The sequence below is a fragment of the Onychostruthus taczanowskii genome, unplaced genomic scaffold, assembly GCF_017590055.1.
Source record: "Onychostruthus taczanowskii isolate IOZ18803 unplaced genomic scaffold, ASM1759005v1 scaffold49, whole genome shotgun sequence".
Taxonomy (NCBI): domain Eukaryota; kingdom Metazoa; phylum Chordata; class Aves; order Passeriformes; family Passeridae; genus Onychostruthus; species Onychostruthus taczanowskii.
In genome coordinates, this window is record NW_024502458.1 from 5,992,061 (window position 1) to 6,016,881 (window position 24,821).

The 24,821-nt window shown below is 38.8% G+C and overlaps 1 protein-coding gene across 7 annotated transcripts in view; it reads right to left on the reverse strand.

The window, feature by feature from the left end:
• SBF2 (SET binding factor 2) overlaps positions 1-24,821 on the reverse strand; it is a 232,280-nt gene that overhangs the window by 131,988 nt on the left and 75,471 nt on the right. For all 7 annotated transcript variants that reach the window (XM_041415221.1, XM_041415217.1, XM_041415218.1 and 4 more), the window contains exon 3: positions 1,082-1,219. In XM_041415221.1, coding sequence (XP_041271155.1) covers positions 1,082-1,219 — 138 coding nt within the window. The remainder of the gene's footprint in view (positions 1-1,081; positions 1,220-24,821) is intronic.

The following is a 24,821-nucleotide window of genomic DNA, read 5'->3' on the forward strand; positions in this document are numbered from 1 at the left end:
CCTTGTAAAAGTCCACAAAAACATTCAACTAAACTGTAGCACTAATGAGAATAATTATTATTCTCTGGCTTCCAACTGTGCCCAGAAAAAACACACCATTATTATTATTACTACAACACGTCTTTCAATTATTCTACAAATAGGGTAATCTTTCAACTCTGGTATTAAATGAACATAGTGCTCTAGGATTATTAAAAACATTTTCTTAAAATAATCAATAATGATATAGTCCTTCACTAAAAGAACAAGAAATTACTTTACTCAGCTATTTATTTAATCTTAGCTAATTCCATTATACCTAGTGCCAAGATTTCACTTATTTCTTTAATTTTCATGTAGGAAAGAAGATATTTCAAAACATAACAAAGGCAGTCTGCAATTACATATTGGATTAGGTTTTCCCTAGGTTCTAGACTCTCAAGATTTCAAGTATTAAGTCACAGCAGATATTCTGTGAAGTACTTTACATCAAATGGGGAACAAAATGTCTATTTTTGAAAGACAGAGGTTGCCAAAAAATAATTAAAATACATGTTTAAAAATAAACAGTGCCAAGTAGCTGACATCTCAAATCTGACCCAACTAAAAACTGAATAGTTATTCCATCAGATTTTTAAATCTTGCCAATAAATGCCCTTACAGAAATATGGATGCACACTCCAGCATCCTTGTGCACATCTGTTCTGATGGAGCAGGCCAGCAGAGGGAGCAGAAGTTAACAAACCTTTTCCTAGAACAAGGCTGAGACTCATCCATGCTATGTCAAACATGAAAGGAAATGAAAGGAACACGATATTGCTTATCCCATTTGAAAAGGAAAATGTTGGGGCGGGGGGGAGGAAATTCTATGACATGGTTTTGGCTGGGTTTTTTTCGTTTCAAAGCAGATGAAAACTCCAAACACACAAAAAAAAGTGCCTCAAGCTCGCCTTTTTCAAAAACACAAGGATTTCTGTAGGAAAGAAAAATGCACCCTTAGCAGGAACAGCAAAATATTTTCTCAAGTTGCTCTCTGTGACACTGATCCATTGTTTATAGGCACTTCTTCCTGCATTTCTGTTTGCTGCTGTAAATCTCTTACCTGCAGGTTGATCTCTGCTTCATAGAACGTCAGGCAGGAGCAGTAGTGCCGCTCTGAGTCGATGTCAGTCAAAACCACCACGAAGAACGTTGGCTGTTTCCTCTCCTTGGAGAGCTGCCATCCTCCAGGCTGGCAAAACTGAGGGAGCAAAGGAACAGACACAGGTAAGCAGTGACACCAGCTGTTTTCAGAAATATGAAAATATTTCAGCCTTATCAAGGATGGTTTTGTTTAAAGTGAACATATGCAGGGCTGCAAATTTTGAAGAAAATGGGGAAAACCCAATATGTCTTGGACTTGGTAAGACTGAGATAAATTTAGCTCTATAAACATCGAGGGAGAGAATAAACACTATAACAAGAAAATGTATTCCTTTAAGTACAGTCAGCATTCAAGAGCATCTTTGCGGTGTTGAACAGGAAATAACGAGAATAAATTGGCACATGAAGCAGATTTCATCTGGATTAAAGGTTAGAATCTGAAGTTAAAATTCTTGTGTCTTAAAACATCTCTACATTTTTAATTTCTTCACTTATTTCACCAATAATTTATCTAATCAAGCACAGATATATATTACTTGCATCAGCTTGCAAAATTTTTCAATACTCATTCCTAAAAAGAGTATTACAGAACAATATTTTTCACCTATTTATTGATTACTTCTGTAAATGTCATTGTAGACATTTGAAATTTTACACACACAAGCAGTATAAACAGAGAACTGCAGCTCAACAGTGGAATTTGTTAGGTTTTTTTCCCTTTTTAAATGAATACTCTCTAATGCAAGAGTGTGGTGAAATTCAGGGATCAGTTTGCTGAAGATACCTGAGATGGCCTTTATGGAATACTGTACCCCTCCTTTCTTTTACTGAAGGCTAAAGTCACATCCACAAAAAAATCACAAGTACGTTTCTAATAGCAAAATTATAAACCTAGAATCTAGACAAAAAAAGCAATAACCCCTTATGTATTAGAGTAATAACAATAATAAAACCCCACAATAAATTCCTAGAATTGTTAAACAATGCAGATACCAAAGGAACCAAACAGATAGGTCAAAATCTCAAGTTTCCAGAATTGCTTCATTCCTCTAGACAGATGTTAAAGACTGAAAGAGCATGAAGAATAAGTTGTAAACAAACATTTTCTACAGATTCATCTTTAGAACCTCTACCATAAAACCTGGGTAGTCTTAGGTGAACCCCAGTTAAAACTCTGCCTCTGATATACAGTTTCTTTTATGATCCTGGGAAAATCTTCAAAACCAAAGTTTTCTCATGTTACATTCTTCAAATTCTAGATAGTCAGCTTAACACTTGTGAGTCTGTATCCTTAGAAGTGCTAAGCACTCCCTTCTACATCTGAGAATAACTGCTCTGAACATCAAAAAGTACTCTGTGAAAAGACATCCTAGTCATTCCAAGTTAAGCATCTAGTATTAGTCCATGATTTTGATAATACTGGCCTAATCTCCTTTTGTTTTTCATCCCATGTCAGTTAAAAATAAGAAGATACTGCTATTAATCTTGCAGGACTGCTATAAAGATAATGTAATATGGCAAATATATACAGACATTATAACAAAAACACCATTAAAAAGTTTGACAATAAAAATCATTAAGAGTTCCCCATGAATTGCAGAGTTTGATGGGTGTCTGTGTAATAAATGAAGCCTGGAATCCACAGTTCAACAAGATAACCCCCAAAACTGTGAATTACTCTCTGCTCAACAAATATGAGCCAAAATGCAAATAATGCAGCAAGAGCCTAATAATAAATTAAACCTTTCCATGATATGCCATTAAACCCAAATTATTCCTGCAAGGTAGGTCAAATTAAGGCTGTTCATGCAGCTCAGGCTTCTTAAGGTCCAAAACACTCAAATTTACAACCTCAACACTCCTTCAGATCTGCCAAATCTCCCAGTTATCACAGGAGCTCCTTGCTGGTGCCACTGCCTTTCAGCTTTACAGGTGATGCCCCACCTCACACCTGGAAACAACAATCTCAGATTTCTGATAGTCTGGAATTCCTGGAGAAAGCCCCACTCTGCCCATTCCAAACCCTACCTTACTAAAGGCACAGAAGTGCTTTGGTATTGTTTGAAAACAATTCTTTCTATTGGGAAAATGCATTATTAGCAGATCTGCTGCATAAAACCTATTCCAACATCTGCCCTGTAAACTGGAAAATGCAAAGGGAAACCCTACAGCTAAACTTTGAACTACCAGAGGAGACTTTGGATCTGGGCATGCTGCTGTCAATAGCAACCTCTCAATCTATTAATGTCTAAAACCTACTCATGTCACAGGTAAGAATTCTCCTCAATTTCCAAGTGATCTTGTGCACAAAATGATGCCTCAGGCTTTAGCTTTTATGTTTTTCAGGTTCTGCATACTTTGGTGTGTAGTTCCTATTAGGGGATGGTAATCTCTCTTCACAGAGCAGGGAGACAAAACAATTCCTTCTCTAGCTGGGGACCAAGGACAAATGATTCAAATTTCAGACCCAAGAGCATAAACAGCAGTGGACTGAATAGAGAAAAACAAGAAGGATGAGACTTCATGAGCTGAAGCTATAATTGGACAACTAACTCCAATATGCAAATGGAGCAGAACTTACAAAAGTGACAGACCCCGTGACCGTTCGTCCTTTTTCTGACTATTTTGGGTTTATCTTAGATGCAGCCCTGGCTGGGCTCTTGTGCTGCCCAAGGTGTGTCCATTGAGGCCTTCTAATAAATACCTACTTTATTCTTTAACTCCATATAGCCTCTGTCCTAGGTCAGCCTTCGTCAGGCATCAAAACATGTTTTCTAGATTTAACTATTTCACTAGAAAACAACAATTAGTGATTGCTGAAGAAAACAGCTGAAGTAGAGTACAGCCACTGGCTACACAGAGAATCCATGTTTTCGAATAAACTAGAAGGAATTTATAAATAAAGAGATTGAGGATAAAGACAACAGGCTCCCCCAAGAGATTAAACAATGACTGTTTCTCAGTTTCCTTAAAAGAAGGTAATAAATATTAGCGCAATATTTGAAATGCAAGCAACATTGAGAAGAACTTTCCAAACCAGTATAAATACAAGTTACCCTCCAGGATGATTACCAGCACTCTCTGGCTACTAAGAATAGGAAAATATTTCCTTACCAAACCAGATGCTTTACCAAAACAGACAAAAGCATCACTGTGAATATAAGCCAAAGGTCATGTGGCTCCTCCAGTAAACAAGAAAAACCTCAACAGTTTAAGAACCAACACGCTCCCATATTGTTTCACTTATTTGCCAGAATTCTTGGAAGCAGACTACAACTTCTATCAAAGGCAGTGAAAATAAGAATGAAGCAGAATGTCCAGCTTACAATTTATAAGAATGAGCCCCTAATGCTGGGCGAGTGCTTCCAACACACTCCATGTCAGAAGTGATTGCCTTCTAAAATTTGCTGCAGATATGCAGAAATTGCACTGAAGAATATGCAACACATCTTATACTGCAGGTGCTGAAATTACACTTTAGGCATTGTCTGAAACTGCAGGTGCCCACTGAAGCAAAGAACTTTCTCTTAATAATTCCCACAAATGTTTTCAGACTAAACAAGAAACCAGACAGATTTTAAAATGACGCATGGTGTTTCAAACCAGTGTAACTGGGTTTGTTACCTTCAAAAAATTTTTATGTCATCACCACAAGCCTTCTTGCTGAAGACTAGACATGATTAATCGGTTTAAAAGTGACATTTCTTTCTTCTGATTTTTAGACGCTAAACATATCATCCTTGCTTGATTCATAGATTTGTTCCCTCGCTCTAACCTAGAGCCACAGCTGTACTGCTACTGCCTTGCCTTGTCCCTCTCTATTAATATAAATCATTTGCATAAATCAGCATATCCCCTACAGCTTTGGTGTCCAGAATCCTAGGACATCCTGAATGGAAAGGGACAGGTCATGGAGCAGATCCTCCTGAGTGCCCTTACTTGAAAAAGGACATTGAGATGCTGGACTTTATCCAAAGATGGGCTTGAACACCCAGTGGTTCGAGGTCATGACAACTTCCCCAAGGAGCACTTAAAAGTCTGTTGAAAAATTGAAGAAAAAAATGTTGAAATTGTCACAATGTCTATTAAAGCACTGGAGGATTTAGAATTCCTAGGAAGAAGGCTTGTTGGTTACTGTGAGTATGAAGATTAAATATCATGATAATGAACAGTAATGGTAAAGTGTTCAAGTTTCACTGAAGAAAAATTTCAGTCCTTGGAATCCTTACCATGGCAAAACTATCCATATCTCAGAAATCAGATCAGAAATGACCCAGCTGCTGAACTGCACATTAGAAATTCATCATTTTCTTCTGGCCTTGCAGCCCAAGCACAACCAAGTCCACAACAAAAACTCAAACCAATATTCTAGCTGGGTCTGTGCAGCCACAGACTGCTCCCTCTGCACTTTACATTGTTTGCTGTATCAGTCAGCTGGTCAGCTTTCCATCAGAAATCTACCACCTCTGATGGCATGATCAAGGGAGAAAGGGAAAAAAGCTTGCTCAGAAAGTTTTACAACATGAAACATCCTTTGCAAGTCATCCTTTGAAAGCACTTTGTGAATGGTTTACACAGAACAGTAGACAAGCTCTGTGACAGAATCCTGCACTTGAATAATTATATTTAAGATGTTTTCTCATGCTCTATTTTTTTCTTCAAAATATATTTGTGCACTTGTTCCTCATCAAATAAAATCCAAAGCTATCTAGGATGCATATAAAATGGAAAACACTTGAACTCCATTGACAAAACTTGAATTAAAAGATCCCAAAATGATTTTAAAATTTAAAACATCTGACAGCGATATCCACTCTCCTTTCTAATTCAACTCTTTCACCAAACATTGAATTCTCCCTTGAATCACTCTGGGCACAAAGATTAATTTTATTAAGCCTGCTTCTGTAGGCTCTTACTATTCAAGTAATTGTGCTTTGTTTTTAACATGTATCATCATCATCTTTCCTGCAAACCTCCCTAAAAATAAAGAACCATGTTCTGGACATTATGTGAAGGAAGTTTGTTCCATCTGGACTTGCATGACCTAGCACCAGCTGCTGAGTATTTCACCATTTCTCCATTCACTTATGTACGGAATTTTGGCAAAGGGAATTTTCTCTCTCAGATGCATACCTCTACTTAAAACAAAACAATTACAATGCTCATTGGCATGATAAAAAAAGCAATGCTATGAAGCTGTAAATATGAAGAAACGCCTGGAGCTTTTGGATAACTCTGGATGTAAACAGAACACAAAATATAGACTGAATTTTGTAACAGCTTCCTGCCTTTCAATATCTTGTATCCAAGAAACCATGTATTTATCCTTATCCTGGTCTAAAATAAAACCAGGGCACTTAAAACACAGTCCGAATTATTTCCAGGTAAAAGCCCATTTGCAGTGTTGCAGAATATTCTGGTGATCAACTGTAAACAAACTCACCCACAAACAAAACAATAGTTTTCAATCCTAAAACTCTAAAGGAATAGAAAATAAAGGCCTTTTTAAAATTTCTACCTTGGAATGAACTGAAATGCAGCATTCTCCAAGAGGACCCTTTACATAACCACCTTGAGGCACCTGTGACCTGTGCTGCCTGTGAATTATATATATTACAGGTGAGTAATCCTTCCCCCTCTGCCCAGGTGCTGGGAACATTTCCTCACCAGCTCCTCACTCAAACCCTTAAAGCCACGTAAAAACAGACACTAAGAAACATTTCCCTTCAGAGGGAAGATCCACAACCACATTATTGAGCTTCCCAAGGCTGAAAGATCTCTCAGTGGCAATAATCCTGCATAAGGGACAGACCAGGAATTCTCCCATTGGAGCTGCACATTAAAGCGATCCTCAATAAGCAGCTGCTTAAGCTTGTCACTTGCAGCAAAGTTCCACAAAGCCAGAAAACTTAAAATATGCAGGAACATCTCAATTAGAACCAGTCAATTCATCCTCCCAAGTCAAAGACAGAGCAGTCTTTTTCTGAAATTCACCAAGGTTAACCTCCCCCATACACCAGCAAATAAATAATTCTGGGTGCACATCTACACATGCACTTGGGAAAAAACATCAGTTTCAAATTCATTGCTTTGCCTTTTTAAAACCTTGTAACATTGTGTAATTCTAAACACCTTTCCTGAATGAGCTGCTACAATGAAAACTCAAATTTGTAAAAATCATTTGTGCAGCAACTGTACTCCTGTTTTATCTTCTGAAAAAATAAAACAAACTGAACTGGCTTTTAGAAAGAAAACTACACCCACTGGGAAAACAGTTCCTTCTTGTGTTTTCAGAACACTTAGTATTGCCATTCCAGTGGCTTATTTAAAACAACAACAACAAAAAGCTGTCAAATACTCTTCTGACCATTTCTGAACAAAACCAGGCTAGTCTACAGAAATGGTGATTTGTGAGTAAGTACTGCAAGCTAAAGCCTTTATTTCAGAAATAGTACAGCACTAATAATGGCATTGAATGGGTTTTCTTCACAAAACAAACTTCCAACATCTCCATTCTATTGAAGTTTAGTAAGAATGTGGAATTGGCAGGCTTGCGCAAATAATTTTTTATTTTTTTAACCTATTTAAACATTGGTCCATCCTGTTGTTTTCAGTCAAGTGTTATCACAATAATCTTATGGAAATTAAAAAATTCTGAGAACCTTGGACCCAGAATCTTTTCTTACCACACCCACCCAGAGTAAAACCCAACACTGCTTTGAGCTATCTCAGGTGAAGTGAGCAAGACAGCTGTGGACAACAACCAGGAATTCTCAGATGTACATCAGCATGGCAACCCAATTATCCATACATTGGTTTTTAAAGCACATACTTTACACCAGAGAATTTCAGGTACTTTTTTTTTAAAAAAAAAACATACATTTTAAACTTCATCAAACAGTTAAGAAGTCATAAATTTAAACTTGGGTCTCACACCTGAAATTCAGGAACACAGGGCCTGCCTTCAGAATTCTTTTTACAAAGCTATCCTGGCTGGTCAGCAGTAACTGCTGCCCAGGGTAGCACAGGTCAAAGGAATAAAAGAAGTATGGAAATTAATTGTTCAACATGAAAGCAGAAAAGACAATTACAACACAGCAATAAATCCGAGTAAGACATGACTTTAGCAATTGATACTTCAGTCACAGGTTAGTGAATACAGAATAATACAGTTCTAGTGTGCGCTGTGATTGTCATAGACAAAAAGAGAGTGTGGAAGGAGGATTTCTGATATTTAGAATACTTAAAGAAGGACTATAAAAGAATAACACTATCAAAGAAACTGATTCCTTATATTCAGTGCTTGTGTTTTAATTTTCATCACAAAGTAGATAAAGAAGCATCTGTGTCCCTCTTAACCTTTTCAACAACTGTTTCTCAGAAGTGGTTTTGAAAATGCATTGTGACATTATATTAATAGTTAATTCATTTGGGAAGGGTTTTTTGCTTGCTTTTTTGCTTTGGGGCTTGGTTTTATTCCTACTTTTAATGACCCCTGACATTTTATAAGATCAGTAGTCATCTGAGATAGACAAGCCTAGAAATACAGTTTTTATTTACAAACACAATCGAGTATTTTATGCACAATATCAGTGAAGCACGAAATATTAACCTTGCCTATTGCACTCTTTTTGCTCCTTTATCTCTCTTCTTCCTTCTTTCTTGTTCTCTTTTGGCAGTAGTAGCACTGTGTTACAACAGCAGCCATAAACATTCCCCAGTCTTCAGTGATTCCCAACTCATTTACTAGATAAAGAGTAACCTAGCTTTAAAATACATACAGCATGTGCAATAATTGCATTGGTTGAATGTCAAAAAAATAAATATATAGCAAGGTAATGAACACATATCACTCAACAATTACAACTGGCACCCAGCAAGCAATTTACATGGACATAAATTTTGCTTTATGTTAATGATTAATACTACTCCAGGTAAATGTTCTATAAAATACTACCATAATACACAAAGTCCTCATTATCTCATTTTTATCACTCACACCTGCACAATCAGACATTAAACCACCCTGATAATACCATGCTAGAGTTTGGAGATAGTCTGTTGCTCTCTAGCAATCATAAAAAAGCACAAGCAGCTTTGTGCTAATATATGATAGGATTTTTGTATCCATCATTTTAAAACTCCTTAGAACAATATGCCAGAGATGGATTCAAGTTTCAACACTCAGAAAAAGCATGTGGGAGTTGGGGGCAGTGTGTGTAAGCACACGGCGCTGCTGTGTACTCTGGAAAGAACACGGATGCGACCTGAGAGACCCAACCACCAAAAGGCCTGGGACTGCTGCAGCAAAATGGACTTAGGAGATTCAAAAGAGAGGCCAACAGCCTCAAGATGACAGAATACAGAACAGGAAGTCTTGAAACAGGCAAATTAATTCAATGTCAGAATTTGCCCTGAAAACAGCAGAAATTCAACTGGAACAAATACTTGTGGAGGAAACCACAAAAAGGGTAATACATACCTAAAACTCCCTAAAAAAAAGTGTTCAGCGCAAAGTGATAACTGATTTCTTTTTGAAATATATCCCTTCATGACACAACTGGGGAAGTTTAAAACGTTTGGCACTGGCCTAGGCCAGCAGGAGCTCTGTAGCCATGTCAGGGGTGGAAGGTCTGAAGGGAGGACACTCCTAAAACCTCCACCTTGTCACATGCAGCCATTCCCAGCAGCACCACACCTGACACTGCTCCATCAACCTCAGATCCACAGGGATGCAAAGGACACACAGAACTACAGCAGCTCCCTGCACCAAAAGCTTGACTCAGCCAGGAGAAGTTAAATTAAAAATAAACAAAGGAAACTATAGAAAGGCAGTACATTGCTGGTCTGTTAATTTTGGGAATTTAACAATACTTCTTACATGAGTCATATTATTGTTTCCCACTTAAGGTCACAATTGATTTCCCCTTTTGCAGGTGTGAGATTCTACAAGGAAACAGAAGAGTACATACATAAACACAGAAAAATTAAATGTGACTAAAAATCTCACAAAGAAACATGTTATATAAGTGAAAGACTAGGCTGGGAGCTAAAATAAAAAAATACCAAACAACTGGATTGCAATATGAACATATTCCACCAATGAAGTTCTGTACACTGGTTGCTACTACTGAATTCTGCATTTCCACAGTGCTAATGAAGAAAAATATGGAATGTATTTCCTGTCAGCATTCTCACCAGGAACAAAGCAAAATATGTAGCATGAAAAGACAGCTGAAAAGTTTGGTGCTTTCCACTGAGTTTCAGTTTCCTGTGCAGAGAACTGGGATCGACAACATGAGACATACTCGTCCTCTCTTCCCACAACACTGGGGTCTCTATTATTATTGTCCCATAAGCAGTGGGCATTAGTGCTGGCCTGCACTACAGGATATCTCTCAGGGCTGTGGTAGGAGAGCGTGCCTGCCAAAAGCCCCAGAGTAAACAAAAAGCCTTTGTGCCACTGCAGATGCTTCCATGTGCACAGCTGGCATGCCAGGAAACAGCTACTTGGAGCAAGAGACTATTTCCTCCAGGTAGGCTTGCTGAATTTAGCAGTTTCTGCACTCTGAGATTCCAAAACTCATCAGAATGAAGCTTGAGAGAGGTTTGGCACTGAGGAAGTTTGTGCTTCTAAGTCCCCATCTATTCATGGCAGCCACTTTTCCTCCCTTCTGGCAGCTCTCCAGAGCACTCCACGTTTGGACAACATGCTAAACTGGAGCTTTGCACAATCACCACAAGACTGCAGCTTGCATGTGCTCTGATCTCCACTACATGGCAATTAAAACTGAGCATCACAAGTTTTTATGGGGGAACAGATTTCTGTCGCAAGAAGTTACTGGAACAGCAACAACAAAAAATTAGTAGAGAGAATGTGAGCACCTCTGATAAAAGTCAGTATTTTCAAGCAAGGCTCAAGCAACTTGCATGCAGCAGAAAAGGACTGAGGAGTTCTTCACCACTAAACTCAGTATTCCAAAAGGAGGAATTTCCAGAGGCCCAGACACCAAAGGCATAATTTTTATGCTTTAAGAGGGTAAAAAAGAATGTCCATAGGAAATTACTGACTAGTACAGCACAACAGTCAACTCATGTAAATTAGCAGAAGTAATCTAAAGCTGCATCAGAGCCAAAATGAAGATACAAACAGAATGATGACTGATATGTTTCTGTAAAAAACAAGGCATTAAAATGGTTTTTCAGGGTAGGGTAATAGCAATACAATGCAGCTAATAAATACAATCATAATCACATAAGTATACCTGGATTTCTTTCTTTCTTAAAAATTATTTTATGCTTTGTGGCAATTATGTTTTAAAAATACATTCCATAGATTAAAGACAAGCCTGCTGAGGGACTGGAAAAGATAACCCATCTTTGTTACCAGAGACACACATCAGTGAAGACACCTCTACTGAAGAGGCATTATCTAATACCCAGCCCTGCTCCCAGCTAAAAAGCCTCATCCTGTCCCATGTGTCCTAACTGGGCAGGCACAGACCTGCCAAAAAAATCACTTTGGAACATGGTGTAGAGAATACAAAGAGAGTTTTCCAAGTAAGACAAAAAAAAAGCCCCAACACTTGTGCTGGAAAACAAGTGTCATACCATGAGTTTAAAAGAGCTCAGCTTTTGGAGTTCACTGCAGAGAGTTGAGAAACACATTCTACAGTGGTTATTTGTAGATAAGGTGTTTGCTAGTAAGAGGATTTCAGATAAGGGTTCAGAATTCATTATCATAAAAATTCAAATCTCAAAATAAGATCTCATACTCTAGTCAGTGAAGGGTATGGAAAATAGAGTCAGGTTATCAGGGTAATCATTATGCTCTCCTCAGCTGGAGCTGGAGTCCTTCAAGTAAAATTGAACAGCTTTTGGAAGAAATTATTTTGTCCATGTGTGTCAGCACAAGTCAGTTCAGACCCGTGAGGGACTTGGGAATCTGTACATGAAACCTCTTGTTCTGAAACCTTCATGGGCTGAACGTGCTCGTAACACTTGAAGCTTTCCATCATTATACAGCTATAATCAGATCTCATACTTCAGAGCTTCAACCACTCAAGCATGGAGATTTAGACAGCACTTCCACCTGGATACCTAATTGGACATCCGAGTTTTTGCAAGAGAGCCAGTGGCAGCCATCCAGCACTTCATGGGGCTGGCAGGTACTTGCAGAGAAGTCTGGCTGGCCTGTCTTGCTTATGTGACTATAAACTGCATGCCAAATCAAGGGCTGAGATGGAATTTTCTACCAAATCAAGCTGAGAGGGATTCAGGGATTTATTTTACTTGTTTGTTTTCCTTTGCAGCATATGGCACGTTAGCATCATCAGTGTAATCAATTCCCTTAAGCTCAGGAGATGCTCTGGTTTCATCCTAATCTCAAGAACACTATCAAACTGGACAGGACTGAAACTAGCTGGAATAACTAGAATTCCTGGACATTGTATCAGAAATCAGTGGTGCTAATTAATAGACTCTGGTCAGACTAAATAAGCTGATGTATCACATATGGTCTTCTCCATGAAGCCAAAAAGGGGGGGGGGGGGGGGGTTTTTTAGTTTTTAAAAATAAACTGAAATGTTTTAAAAAGAAAGCAAACTTCACTGCTTGTGTGCAACATATCCAAAACATTATATCATTTCATATCACACAATTTAGTTCTTGGAAAGATTTGAGTAGGATTGCATATGAAGGAATAAATATTTTTCAAATGAATTAGGTAGGGATTAGATAATTCTATCTTGTCCTCATAATTTAATGCAAAATAACTGGTCAAATTATACTTGCAAATTATACTTGCAAAAGGGTTTACTGCTTATAAACACCACTTATTGGTAATTAATTAAAACAATGCCATGTTAAGAGAATTGAAAAATATAAGCAGGTAATTTCACTGTTTAGAAAAACCATGCATTTCCCCCTTTGTCCCAAGTGCGTCAACAAGTGCAGACAAAATATAAGAACTGCACTTCAGCTGCATCAAAGTGCCCTCTGCCGGGACAAGATGCCCAAAAAGGGCCTTCTCTTTACTTCTTTACTGGTGGGAGAATTCCAGTCCCTTATATCCAAAGGGACCTGGGCTGCCCTTACTGTTCTTTGAAACTAAACATTACTGAACATCAACAATTACAGATCCTCTCATAAAATACAAGGAGCAGAAATAGAAACCACATCTTTATCATCTAAATTGCACAAGAGGTGGGGAAAATACATTATTGTTGTTATTACTATGCATGTCAAATTATTACCAAATAATTACTACACAATACAAGACACTATTGAATAGTAGGAATTAATACATGGAAAATTACATTGTAAATATCACAATCTCTTTGAAAAAAATTAAATAACTGACATGTTTCCTTCCCCAAATTAATCAAATGTTAGTGGTACTTTTATATATAAAAATAGAAACACCAGTCAACCATGGGGGGTTCCCTTCTATTGTCCCACAAGCATACAGAGGAAATAGAAATATTTCAAGGCATCTGTAATGTCTTACATACTTTGAATAAAATAAAGAGCCAAAACACTTAACAGTACTGAAATTTATTCCAAATTATACCCAAGAGGAAGCCATCTGCAGGAAAAATAAAAAGTAAAACAAGAAAAAAACCCCACTCTTTTGCCTCAGACATCACTTGTGCAATACAGCTATCCAAAAGGACAGCATGTTCTTTTAAAAGAATGACTACTTATTCCTTCATGATACAGGCAACACAAAAATCACCTGAAAACGTTTGGGATTTTTCTTAACTACTAAAAATAAATTCTACACTGGTTCAGTGAAACACTGAGCTACTTTTGGCTCTTTTATTGTTCTCCTCATCTAAAATAAAATATTAATATATTGGCAAAAGCCATCTTTAAAAGACTCTAAAACTGTCAGAAGTTATCCAGAGCCAAGCAGACCACTGCTGCTCGGGTCTGGCTTGAAAGGAGACTGAAACCCGAGGTCTAAAATGCATTAGGAGTTCAACATGGACACCTACAAGGCCACAAGAAGTTTGAAGCCTTTGCTTTACACAACAGAAAATGGCTGGTAACATTTCAGTAGAGAAACAATAACATACAGCTTAGCAATGCACTCAGAGTAACACTAAAATTCAGGCTAGTAAAACAAAAATTTGGTTTATGAGGAAGGCTGGAAGTCTGAGACACAGGCGGTAGGATGGCGAGCACGGCGTGAGCGCCGACAATGACAACATCGCAGACATGATGGTCTTGTCTGAGCAGCAAGGGCTGCAGGGCTGCCTACAAATATTAGCACAGTCATTCATTTGTCTCAGGAGAAATGATACAAGATGAGCAGAAATACCCTAGTGCAGGCAGCACTTCCTGGTGCATCAATGTTTCCTACATTCCTGAGTCTCCCAAATATGAAACAGATCATACGAAAGAAAAATAATACGAAAAGTATTCGCTGTAAACTCCAAACAAATTAAGTGAAAATTTGAAAATAACTATGTAGTACTGGACAAACATTAAAAGAATAATAGATGAGCTTTGACAATGTGTGTATGGGTTACATTAGAAAAAAAAAATAACCAAAAAACAAGAAAACATCCCCCCCTTTTCAACAGTTGCATACCAGGAAACATGTGTTGACCTACGACACTTGAACAGCAAACAACAGTGTCCTACGCACAACCTCCAGCAGCACAGAAAAGAAGGAATCTTTCAGAGTAATTAGGGATTCAAGGACCCTGTAAAACATTACAAAAATTTCCTGCTATTCCTATTCTTCCTAGTCAACACCATGCGACCTAAGAAACTCGTTCATTTTCTTACAAGAAGGTGCAGCAGGCAGTAGATACTTTATCAAACAGTTTTGGCCCACACAGATGAACTCAGAGTAGATTGCCAGCATGGTTTTTTGATTATGCACAGATTTGCACCAAAATAGAAACCAACAGGCTGTTTCTTCGCAAAAGAGTATTTCCTACCCCCCAGGTATTTAGGATACTATGTCCTTGAAAATCTCAGCTGCTACAGCTTGAAAACACTGGTGTAGAGCTCGAGTCATAAACACCGGCCTACACATTTCTGCAATGGTCAGAAAGTCACTGCACTTCATTTTGCAAACTACAGCTCACCCAGAACAAACAGAATTCTGTTCGTTCGTTATGTAAAGCCAGAACTACGTGTTAATTTCTTTTTAATTGAGCTCAATTCATGAATATGTCACAGAATCACAGAATATGCTGAGCTGGAAGGGACGCGCAGGGACCATCGAGTCCAGCTCATGGCCCTGCACAGGCCATCCCCAGGAGTCCCATCATGTGCCTGAGGGCATCCTTCAACACTCCTGAGCTCTGCCAGGCCAGAGCTGTGACCACTGCCCTGGGGAGCTGTCCCAGTGCCCAAACACCCTCTGGGGGAAGAAACTTTTCCTAAACCTCTCCTGAATCAACTTCTGGGCATTCCCTCAGGTCCTGTCGCTGGTCACCAGAGAGCAGAGGTCAGTGCCTGCCCTTCCTCTTTCCCTAAGGAGGAATTTGTAACTGCAGTGACGTCTCCCCTCAGTCTCCTCCAGGATGAACAGCCCAAACGACCTCAAGCACTCCTCATGCAGCTTCCCCTTCAGACCCTTCACCACACTCCCTGGTCCATCATCCTGGCTGAAGCCACAGGCAAAGAATGCATTAAACACTTCAGCCTTGCCCATGGCCCTGTTTGCAGTGATCATCCTCATCCTGTAATGGGTCAGTTATTTTGCCTATTGCTGTTAATGCATTTTTAAAAACTCTTCTTATTGTCCCCCACAGCTCTGGCCAGCTTCAACTCCAGCTGAGCTTTGGCCACAAGAATTTTCTCCCTACAGTGGCAAGCAGTACCATTGTATTCTTCCCAGGTCACCTGACCTTGCTTCCACTCTGCACACATCTCCCTTTTTCCGCCTTATTTCCAAGAGAAGATTCTGCTCAGCCAAGCCAGTTTTCTGCCTCATCAGCTTGACTTGTGACATTTGGGAATTGCTGCTCCATTGCCCTTTAGGAGGTGATGTTTAAAAAGTGACCAGAATCAATTCATATATAAAGAAGTTCTCATCAGCTTCAACAAAGGAAATGCAAAGTCCTTCGCCTGGGGAAGGATTTTTCAATAGAAAACCACACAAGTACATTGACTTTCTTGTTGCTGTGCAGTGATTTTTAAAGACCTAGTTTTACTTTGTGTTCCCTGCAGATTTGGAAAGGAATCCATTACAGCAAACAAAGACTGACTGACACATGAGCCTACTCAAAATCCTTGTAGCCTTCCCTAAGAAGTTACTGCAATCTACTACATTATCAAAGTTCTGAACTCTCATCACTTCTCATAATGAAACGAGAAAATATTTCATTGCTATTACCATGGAACAACTGACACATTTTAAAAACATTCCTCCATATATCCGTTTTTCAAAAAAAAATTAAAATTACCAGTGAAGCACAAGAAAAGTGACTTAAGCGGATGAGCACCGGATACAGGAAAGAAAAACATACCACAATACCAGAACAAAATGAGGCAGAGGGAACAGAGAGGTCAGTTCTACCAGGATCTAGACAACATTTTCTGGAACTGTAGGTTATGGGAGAGCTCACAGGCTGGTGCTCTTCATTTGTAAATCACACCTAAGCAGCACCTCTGAGTCACAGAAGTTGCCATCAAGTGTCACATGGAACAGCAAGGCAGTGACACAGCCCCCTCCACTCTGCCAGGCACAGAACTGACATTCCCTGCTCTCCATGCACCAATGGATTCAGACAACTTACCCTTCAAAACCAGTGAGATAAAAAGCAACACTAAGGGAAAAGGGAAAGGTCAAAGACATGTAATCTATTTCATTACCTTTAATCAAAAAAAAAACCAACAACCCAAAAGCAATGTACAAAGATCTATCAACACTTTGGAGTGAGAGCTGGATATGTAAACATGTGTACAGACTGAGTGGCAGACCAAACCTTGAGTCACCATCCACAGTCTTTCAGTTGGTATTCTCACCCTCATCCAAGAAAATGTAGTTTTCTGCCATAGCTGCCCACCTACTCTTCCTGTCACCGCTGACTCACATATTTTTGACCCATTCTTCACTTACCTCTGACACTAAAATTTCTTTATCTTGTACCATTTCCTTTATAACCTCTAATAAATGTCTTTCTTCTATATTCTATTTATAATTACATAAGTTCTTCACTAGGCTGAGGAACTAAAGCACTATCATTTGAACTGATTCTCTTAAAAATCCCGCTCAGCAACTTTCTTTGCTTCAATTACATCAGCTCCTTTGCAGACCTCTTTCTTGTGTTATCTTTTGGACAGCCATGCTAAGACTTTAAAACCTAGATCAAGAATTTACTTACCCCTTTCACAAACCCTTACACTTAAGAATAACCCATTTTTTGATGCAGGTATTAATGTTCTTAATTTTCTTCTTTTGTAACTATCTGGAAAGCTTAAGAACTCTCTTCACAACCTTCTCCAATTCAATTCAGCTTGAGTTTCAACACAGCTCACTTTGATCAGAGACTTTGGTGGCATCCCATTTATGAGGAGCAACTAATATGCCCTTGTTGAAATCTTTTCCTCAATTCAGGAATTTCAAAACTGTTTTAAAGCTGGACACAACACACTTCACAGGAAAGCAGCTGGGAAAATGTAGGCAGAACGTCATTATTCGAGAAAGAAATACAAGGAAAAAAATTGGATAAGACCCCTAGTTTTGCATGGACAGGTCTTGAGTGCCTAAAATGGACATATCGCAATTTTTTTGTCTCAATGAAAGCTGCCATTCCAAAAATATTCCCCCAAAAGCACAAAGAGACAGCAATGCTGTAGCTATAACTCAGTCCTGAGGGAATTGTCACCTTTTCCCTCTACTATTGTAAATTTTATTTTATGTTTCTTTGCATATATTGAGTACCCTACCTCAAAGAGTCTCAGAGATTAACAATTCCTTAATAGAATTCTCATCTTGTAAAGGCGAAATTGGTGTGCTGCAGAAAGAAAACCAGAAAATCTAAACACAAAATCTTAACAATAAGCAACGAACGCCATCACATTTTGTACTTCTTTAGCTGTAGAACACGAGACACTGATCTTCCAACACACATTAATAACAAAATTATGTTCAATTTAAACTGCCTGATGCTGGACACATATGCAAACCCATCTTCTCCATCAAACTGGCACAGCACAGTGTGACTCGTGACCTTGTGCCTGAAGCACCGACCGCACCCTGTAACCAGAACAACAATGATTCCAACTTCTGGAATGACAGGAGGGGATTTGAACAATCCGGGCGTCCTTCCCTGCCCTGGTGACTCTGCTCTCAGTGAGGTGCATTTGTGCTCAGCTAAATGCTTCAAGGCTTTTCTATTTTAGGAACACTTGCTTAATATTCTTGCATGAAATAAGTCAGATCTTCACTAACATCTTTAATTTCCATTGTTAAAGGCTTTTCCTTAATTATTTGATTTCCTTGGTTGTCGAAACATAGCAAAGAGAATGTGGCATATTCTATAGTGTATTCACAGCTACCAGTGCAATGGCAGCAGCTCGTGTCTTAAAACACACCAAAAAAAACAAATAGGTCTTGTTCTCTAAACTAAAATGAATCTATTTCTACATGATTTAATTGAAATCCCCAGACACAGTGATGTTTAAAGCATGACAGCCAATAAATGTGGTTACAATTAAAACTAGAGTTGCTCTTCCAATCTCAATATTCTTCAAGTCCACTTTTTCCTCAAAACTACCACTCTACTGCCCTTTTTCTCCTTTTGCTTCCAGCTGCTCAGCACCAGCCACCAAGACAGCTTACACAGCAAATCAAGCTGTGCTTGAGGGATAAAGTAAAAAGTACAGCAGAAAACAAAGATCAAGAACAACATCTTGTTTATAATAGAGTAGAAAAGGAGAAAATTGCAAAAGTAGATACTTTGGTTTACAAAGCATTTAAATTAGGAAAGAAACAAAAAAATTGGGAATCTTTACACTGACTGGTACTCTTCCAAGTTTCTAACAGTTTACATTCTGTCCACAGTGAAGTAGAAATTTAATAGCTGAGGGAGTAAATGATGTATAAAATTATAGATCTGAGTTACGTACGGACCTTAAAAAAGTGTCCAGTATTAATGACAGCTTGCAACTCAACATTTCACAAAACAAGTTACTAGAAGGAAAAAAAAAAAGCTAAACAGAAAGCCTGGATCATATCCTTGTTTCTGTAAACCCCATGACTTGCTAACAGCTGTGTAATTACCAGACACATTTCATGAGTGAAATGCAGATTTAATGATGCACTTTGTGATTTGATGCCAATATTCTTAGGATTAAAAAGCTATGAATCTTCAAGTAATATTAAATGTATCTTCAGTATACATTTAAAAGTTGCACTGTAATACTTCCCCTTTACTTAATATTTTCAATAATCAACTTTGCATGCAAAGTGTCATCAACCTCCTGCACTACTTAAATGCAACAATAACTGTTTTCAATTGCTCTAACGCCTTGCACTACTCTAAAACCATTATAGAATTATAAAATGTCTTCCCCCCCTTTTCTTTTTTCTTTTGTTTTTTTTTATTAAATATTTTACAACTACAGTTCAAAACAAGTTTAAGGAGACAAGAAGATGTTCAGCTACATACTTTGCATCTTTCAGCATATCAGAAAGCCATACAAAACCAGGGAACTATTTCAAACCCAATATTTCCACAGTGATTTGGAAACTTTTCCAAACTCCAGAAAGTAGGGTATGAGCTGATACTACTACTACTTCCCGGTAATAGAAAGCTGGGAGTGGAAAATTACTCAACTCCCTGAACAAATGACTACCACTTGCTAATGATTTTACTAGAAACATTTTATAGAAAATAGGGAATTCAGATGGAATATAAAGATGACAAAAGTCAGACTTTTAAACTGCAGTTAAGTCTTCAGATTTCAGGTGCACAGATGTTTTGCAACAAGCTGTTGACAATATTCAAGTTCCTGTTGAAACCAGAGACAACATAGTCTGAAAAAAAGCCAGAAAGTTGTCAGGGCTCTTTAGGAAATTAACTTCCAATCAAAGATGTATCCTCTTTAATAGGACAAGAGGCAATGGGCAGAAACTGATCCACAAGGAAGTTCCACCTGAAGATGAGGAAGAACTTCTTCACTGTGCAGTGACCAAGCATTTAACGGGGCTGCCCAGAGGGGTTGTGGAGTCTCCCTCCTGGAGATATTCCAGAACCATCTGGATGCAATCCTGTGCCATGTGCTCTGGAATGACCCTGCTTGAGCGGGGAGGTTGCACCAGATGACCCCTGTGGTCCTTGCCATCCTGCCCCATCCTGTGATTCTGTGATTCTTTAGCCAAAATAAACAACATGTCTTCAATCAACCAATTATAATCTCAAAAGAGACCACATAATCATTTTACGTGGCTGCCATTTGCTCCACAATTATTAAAATGAGTAATTAGGTACATTAGTAATACCTGCATTCCACTCTTGTACATCCTTAACACACAAGTGCTTTGTTTTATAAAGATATTTATGATTTTTATCAGTCTGATGGCTCAAATGGTTGGGTTTTGAAATGAAATAATGTAGCCTAACTGGTCTGCCTGCATAAAACGGCAGCAAGGGTCAAACACAATTTTTGGCTACAGTATAAGCAGAGAGATGCGTGGACCAGACAACAACTTCTACATAGTCTTATACTTTAAAACAACAAATATCTGAAACACAAAGCACAAGAATCTAAGTGAGGTGATACTTTGAAATAATTGTAATCAAGGAAAAATTTCAGTTTTCAGAGAAGATCAAGAAGACTCTACCAGGAGATTCCAGTATCTGAGCTTCTTGGAAAACAGTACAATTATAGGAAATAAATATGAATAAAGATGTAGAGATATGGCAGAAACTACTCAATAACATCCACCCAAAACTACAAAAAAACTCTGAAGTTTTGCAATGCTAGACATTTAAAATTCCAGAGGAATTTGCACAAAAAACTCCCCAAACCTATATAATACAATTTATGCATTTAAATGCAAAAGAGGGGATTGATAAAGCTTGAGAGAAAAGACATTTTTAGCTGCCAAGTACTTTTCACAGGCTAACCAATTTTTCTTTATCTTGCTCACGAGACCTCTTTGAGATACATTTGTTAACCATTATTATGAAGAAAATAAGGCAACAGTACGAGAGCGTGTTTGTACTCTTTTAAAGCAAATCTTGCATATTAACACACTCATCAATTTTTATTATTTGCAAATTCCACTTTCATTAACAAGCAGCTTATTTTCGATAAATATGTTGATTCCAACTAACTTGGCAACAATTTTTAGATGAGGAACTTTTTGTCATGAGGAACTTCAATGAATTTGTGTGCATTTTTGCAAAAAGAGCAAGCACATTATGAAATCCCAAGACACAACACGAAGCATAAAACAATTTTTAGAATTAGAAAATAGACAAAGAAATGCCAAAATTAGAACATGAACAAATACCTATGAGAAAACTGATTTGTCCACTGCTTGAAAACACAATACTTCAAATTCCATTCAAAATCCTGAAAACCCATAAACGCTTACTCTAATCTTCACAATGAATTTGGAGTTTTTCCACACAGAAAATCAGCCAACCAGATGTGAATTCAATCGACTACGTTCCTTTCTAAGCCCAGAAACAAAAGAGAAAAAAAACAAACCAACAAAACAACAACCTTCCCTCAGCTTCACTCAGAGACTCAAGTTTTCTGGTTTTCACCCTGTTAGGTTACAAACTGATGACAAAATTTCTTACAGATCAATAAGCCTCATAACACCATTGCCATTTGGGGAGAACTTTCACATTGTCCCCAGGGTGGGACTTACTCATTTCACTCAAGAGCAAACCCCAATTCCAGGCAGCTTGACTGAGTCTGAACATTGGGAAGTGAATTTTGTGGGAGTAGTCTCTCAGGGATTGAGCTCATATCTGAACGTAGCAACCCCAGAGAGGCTGCAGCTGACAACGCAGAAACCGCTGCAATCATTTCCAGGCTGCACGTGCCACTGCTCCGGATTTAGAAACACAACACAGACTTCCCAAGAGATTTGAGGCAGAATCAGCCCCAGGGCAGCATCACTTCCCCTTTCCACAGGCAGAAAGGGCTGGGACTGCTTCCTAAAGCAGGCAAACATTGAAGTGACCACTTCAGAGGAACTGCAAGGGCACAGGTAATGAGTAACTCGATGCTCAAGGCCTGGACAGCTCTGTGCAGGGATATGACTGTCCAGTGTCAGAGCACCTGTGCAGCTCAGGAAAGCATTTTCACTCTGCTTTCCTTGGAAGCACATCCAAGATCCTGCCATAACAAGAAACCGGTATGCAAAGAGAGAGGTACATATCTTTTTGATAAATCTGAGGTAGCATTGTCAAGTTTCCTTGAATATAAATCTGCTTTTAACAGCTGTATTTTTAATTAGTGACTTCCCTTCTGGAAAAAGCTTATCATATGGAACCTTCCACATTATTTGCATTGAATCCTTTTTAGTCCTAAATTGCTTTTCTCTGGCAAATGCAACAATTCTGTTCCTTCAGAAATGTACCACCAATCACTAAAGCTCTGCAAAGCAGTACAGCTGTGGCATAAAACTCTAAGAAATAAAACATGGATATAAGAACACAAAGAAAAAGAATCTCAGCTTCTCAGCAAGGTAGTTTAACTTCACTCACAGTACAGGAATTAGAATCTCTTCTGTTGTGAATAAAATGTAAACAGGACAAGATCTCTGGAGATGCAAATCAGGCCACTTTACCAGAATCTTTTCCATTTTTATGGAATGCAGAATAAAATTGCCATGCCTTATTTTTCAGGTCCCCAGCACAGTTGAAATCTACCATTTCACTACCTGCCTCCTGTTGATTATTCAAATTGCAATTTTGGAAAGCCATCTATCTTTGGCAATACAAACAGCCCTGTGCAGCACCAAAGCTGACAACAGGGTTCCTGGTGGCCCAGCAGGCACACCAGCGGGAAGAGCAGGAATACCCTAATATCTGGAGTCCTGAACAGAAGTGACCTCAGGAACAAGCACTCTCCCTGTCACAACCCCAATCTCTGTTGGACAACAGAGGACAGCAAGCCAGTCTGAAAGAAGAACCATTCCAACACGGTCCAATTTGCCAAAATCATTCAGCTCTGCCACCTCCCATCCTCCCAAGTGATCCTAGACAGCAAAGTCCTCTAGGCACAAGTCCTGAAAACAACAGCATTTCCCAAGAATATGCTTCTCTTTTCAAACTGAGAAAATGTCTGTAGAAAAATAATCTCCTGAACCACACATTGAAGTTTAGAGTCTGCCAGAGAGGCTAAAGCTATCTTCCCTGGTAAAAATCCTAAAGTGCTCTACCAGGGGCAGCCCACAGATTAATTCTGGAAAACTGGCAGCAATGGGGAAGTTTCCTGTGAAAATTTAGAAAAGTCCAAACAGCCAGAAGAGCTGAAGAGCTCCTGGAACAGAAGCCCTATGAGGAACAACTGAGGGAGCTGGGGTTGTTTAGCCTGGAGAAAAGGAGACTCAGGGATGACCTTATCACTCTCTACAGCTCCCTGAAAGGTGGCTGTGCTCAGGTGGGGTTGGGCTCTTTCTCCAGGCAGCAACTGGCAGAACCAGAGGTCACAGTCTTAAGCTGCAGCAAGGGTAACACAGGCTGGATATTAGGAAAAAGTTTTTCATGGAAAGAGTGATAAAATTCTGGAATGGCCTGCCTGGGGAGGTCATGCAGTCACCACCCCAGTGTGGATGTGTTTAACAAAAGACTGGATGTGGCCCTCAGTGCCATGGTTTAGTTGAGGTGTTGGGGCTGAGTTGGACTCGATGATCTCTTCCAACCTAGTCATTCTGTGAAGAGACAACAGAGAGATTTCCAGTTTGCTCTGGAAATTTTCCCTGAGCTGGAAGAACGTGCATCCTTACAACTGGCTCTGCACTCAGTGGGAGCTGGGCTTGCAGGTCTCTGAAACGCACACCTACCCTGTGAGGAGTGGTGAAGAAGGTTATTTTTATTGAGCCCAGTACCAGCAAACAACAAGACAAGCAGTGAAAAGGACAGCAATCTTTCCACATAAAGAGCTATTTTTTTCCCAAGCACTTATCTTGATCAGCTAAATCTGAAACATTATTCATCTAAATAAACCTCGAGATGGAGTATGCTTGCTAAGATTATAAAAATTGTTTGGATAAGTGTAATGAAAATTCACTCTGGATGGTTGTCAATGTGCTGCTGAAGGTTTAGCAGACTTTACTAAAGCATAAAACCATCATGGTGCATATTTATCCTGACTAAGAATGTCATAATCTTGCTGTAATCTTTACTACATTCCGCAACTTTCAAGGTCAGTATATCTAGATGAAAAATTAACTTCCTTTTTTTAGTATCAACAGAAATGCATTATAAATTCAAAAATTACACCGTGACCATAAATTCTGCACATCAGACAGTCAGTCAAACCAAAAGTCCTTCTGTTTAATGGGAACCATCCACAGCTACAGAAATCTCTACTTATTAGCATCAACAGTGCCTTCTATCAGTGATGAAGCATGCAACACCAGGCATGCTGCTCTCTGGGTCTCCAGCTGCTGAAGGGACAGAATAAACTCAGACCCAAGAGAGGAAAAGGTGAAACTGGGTCTCTATGAAGAATTACACAGGGACACTGCACACCTATCAGCC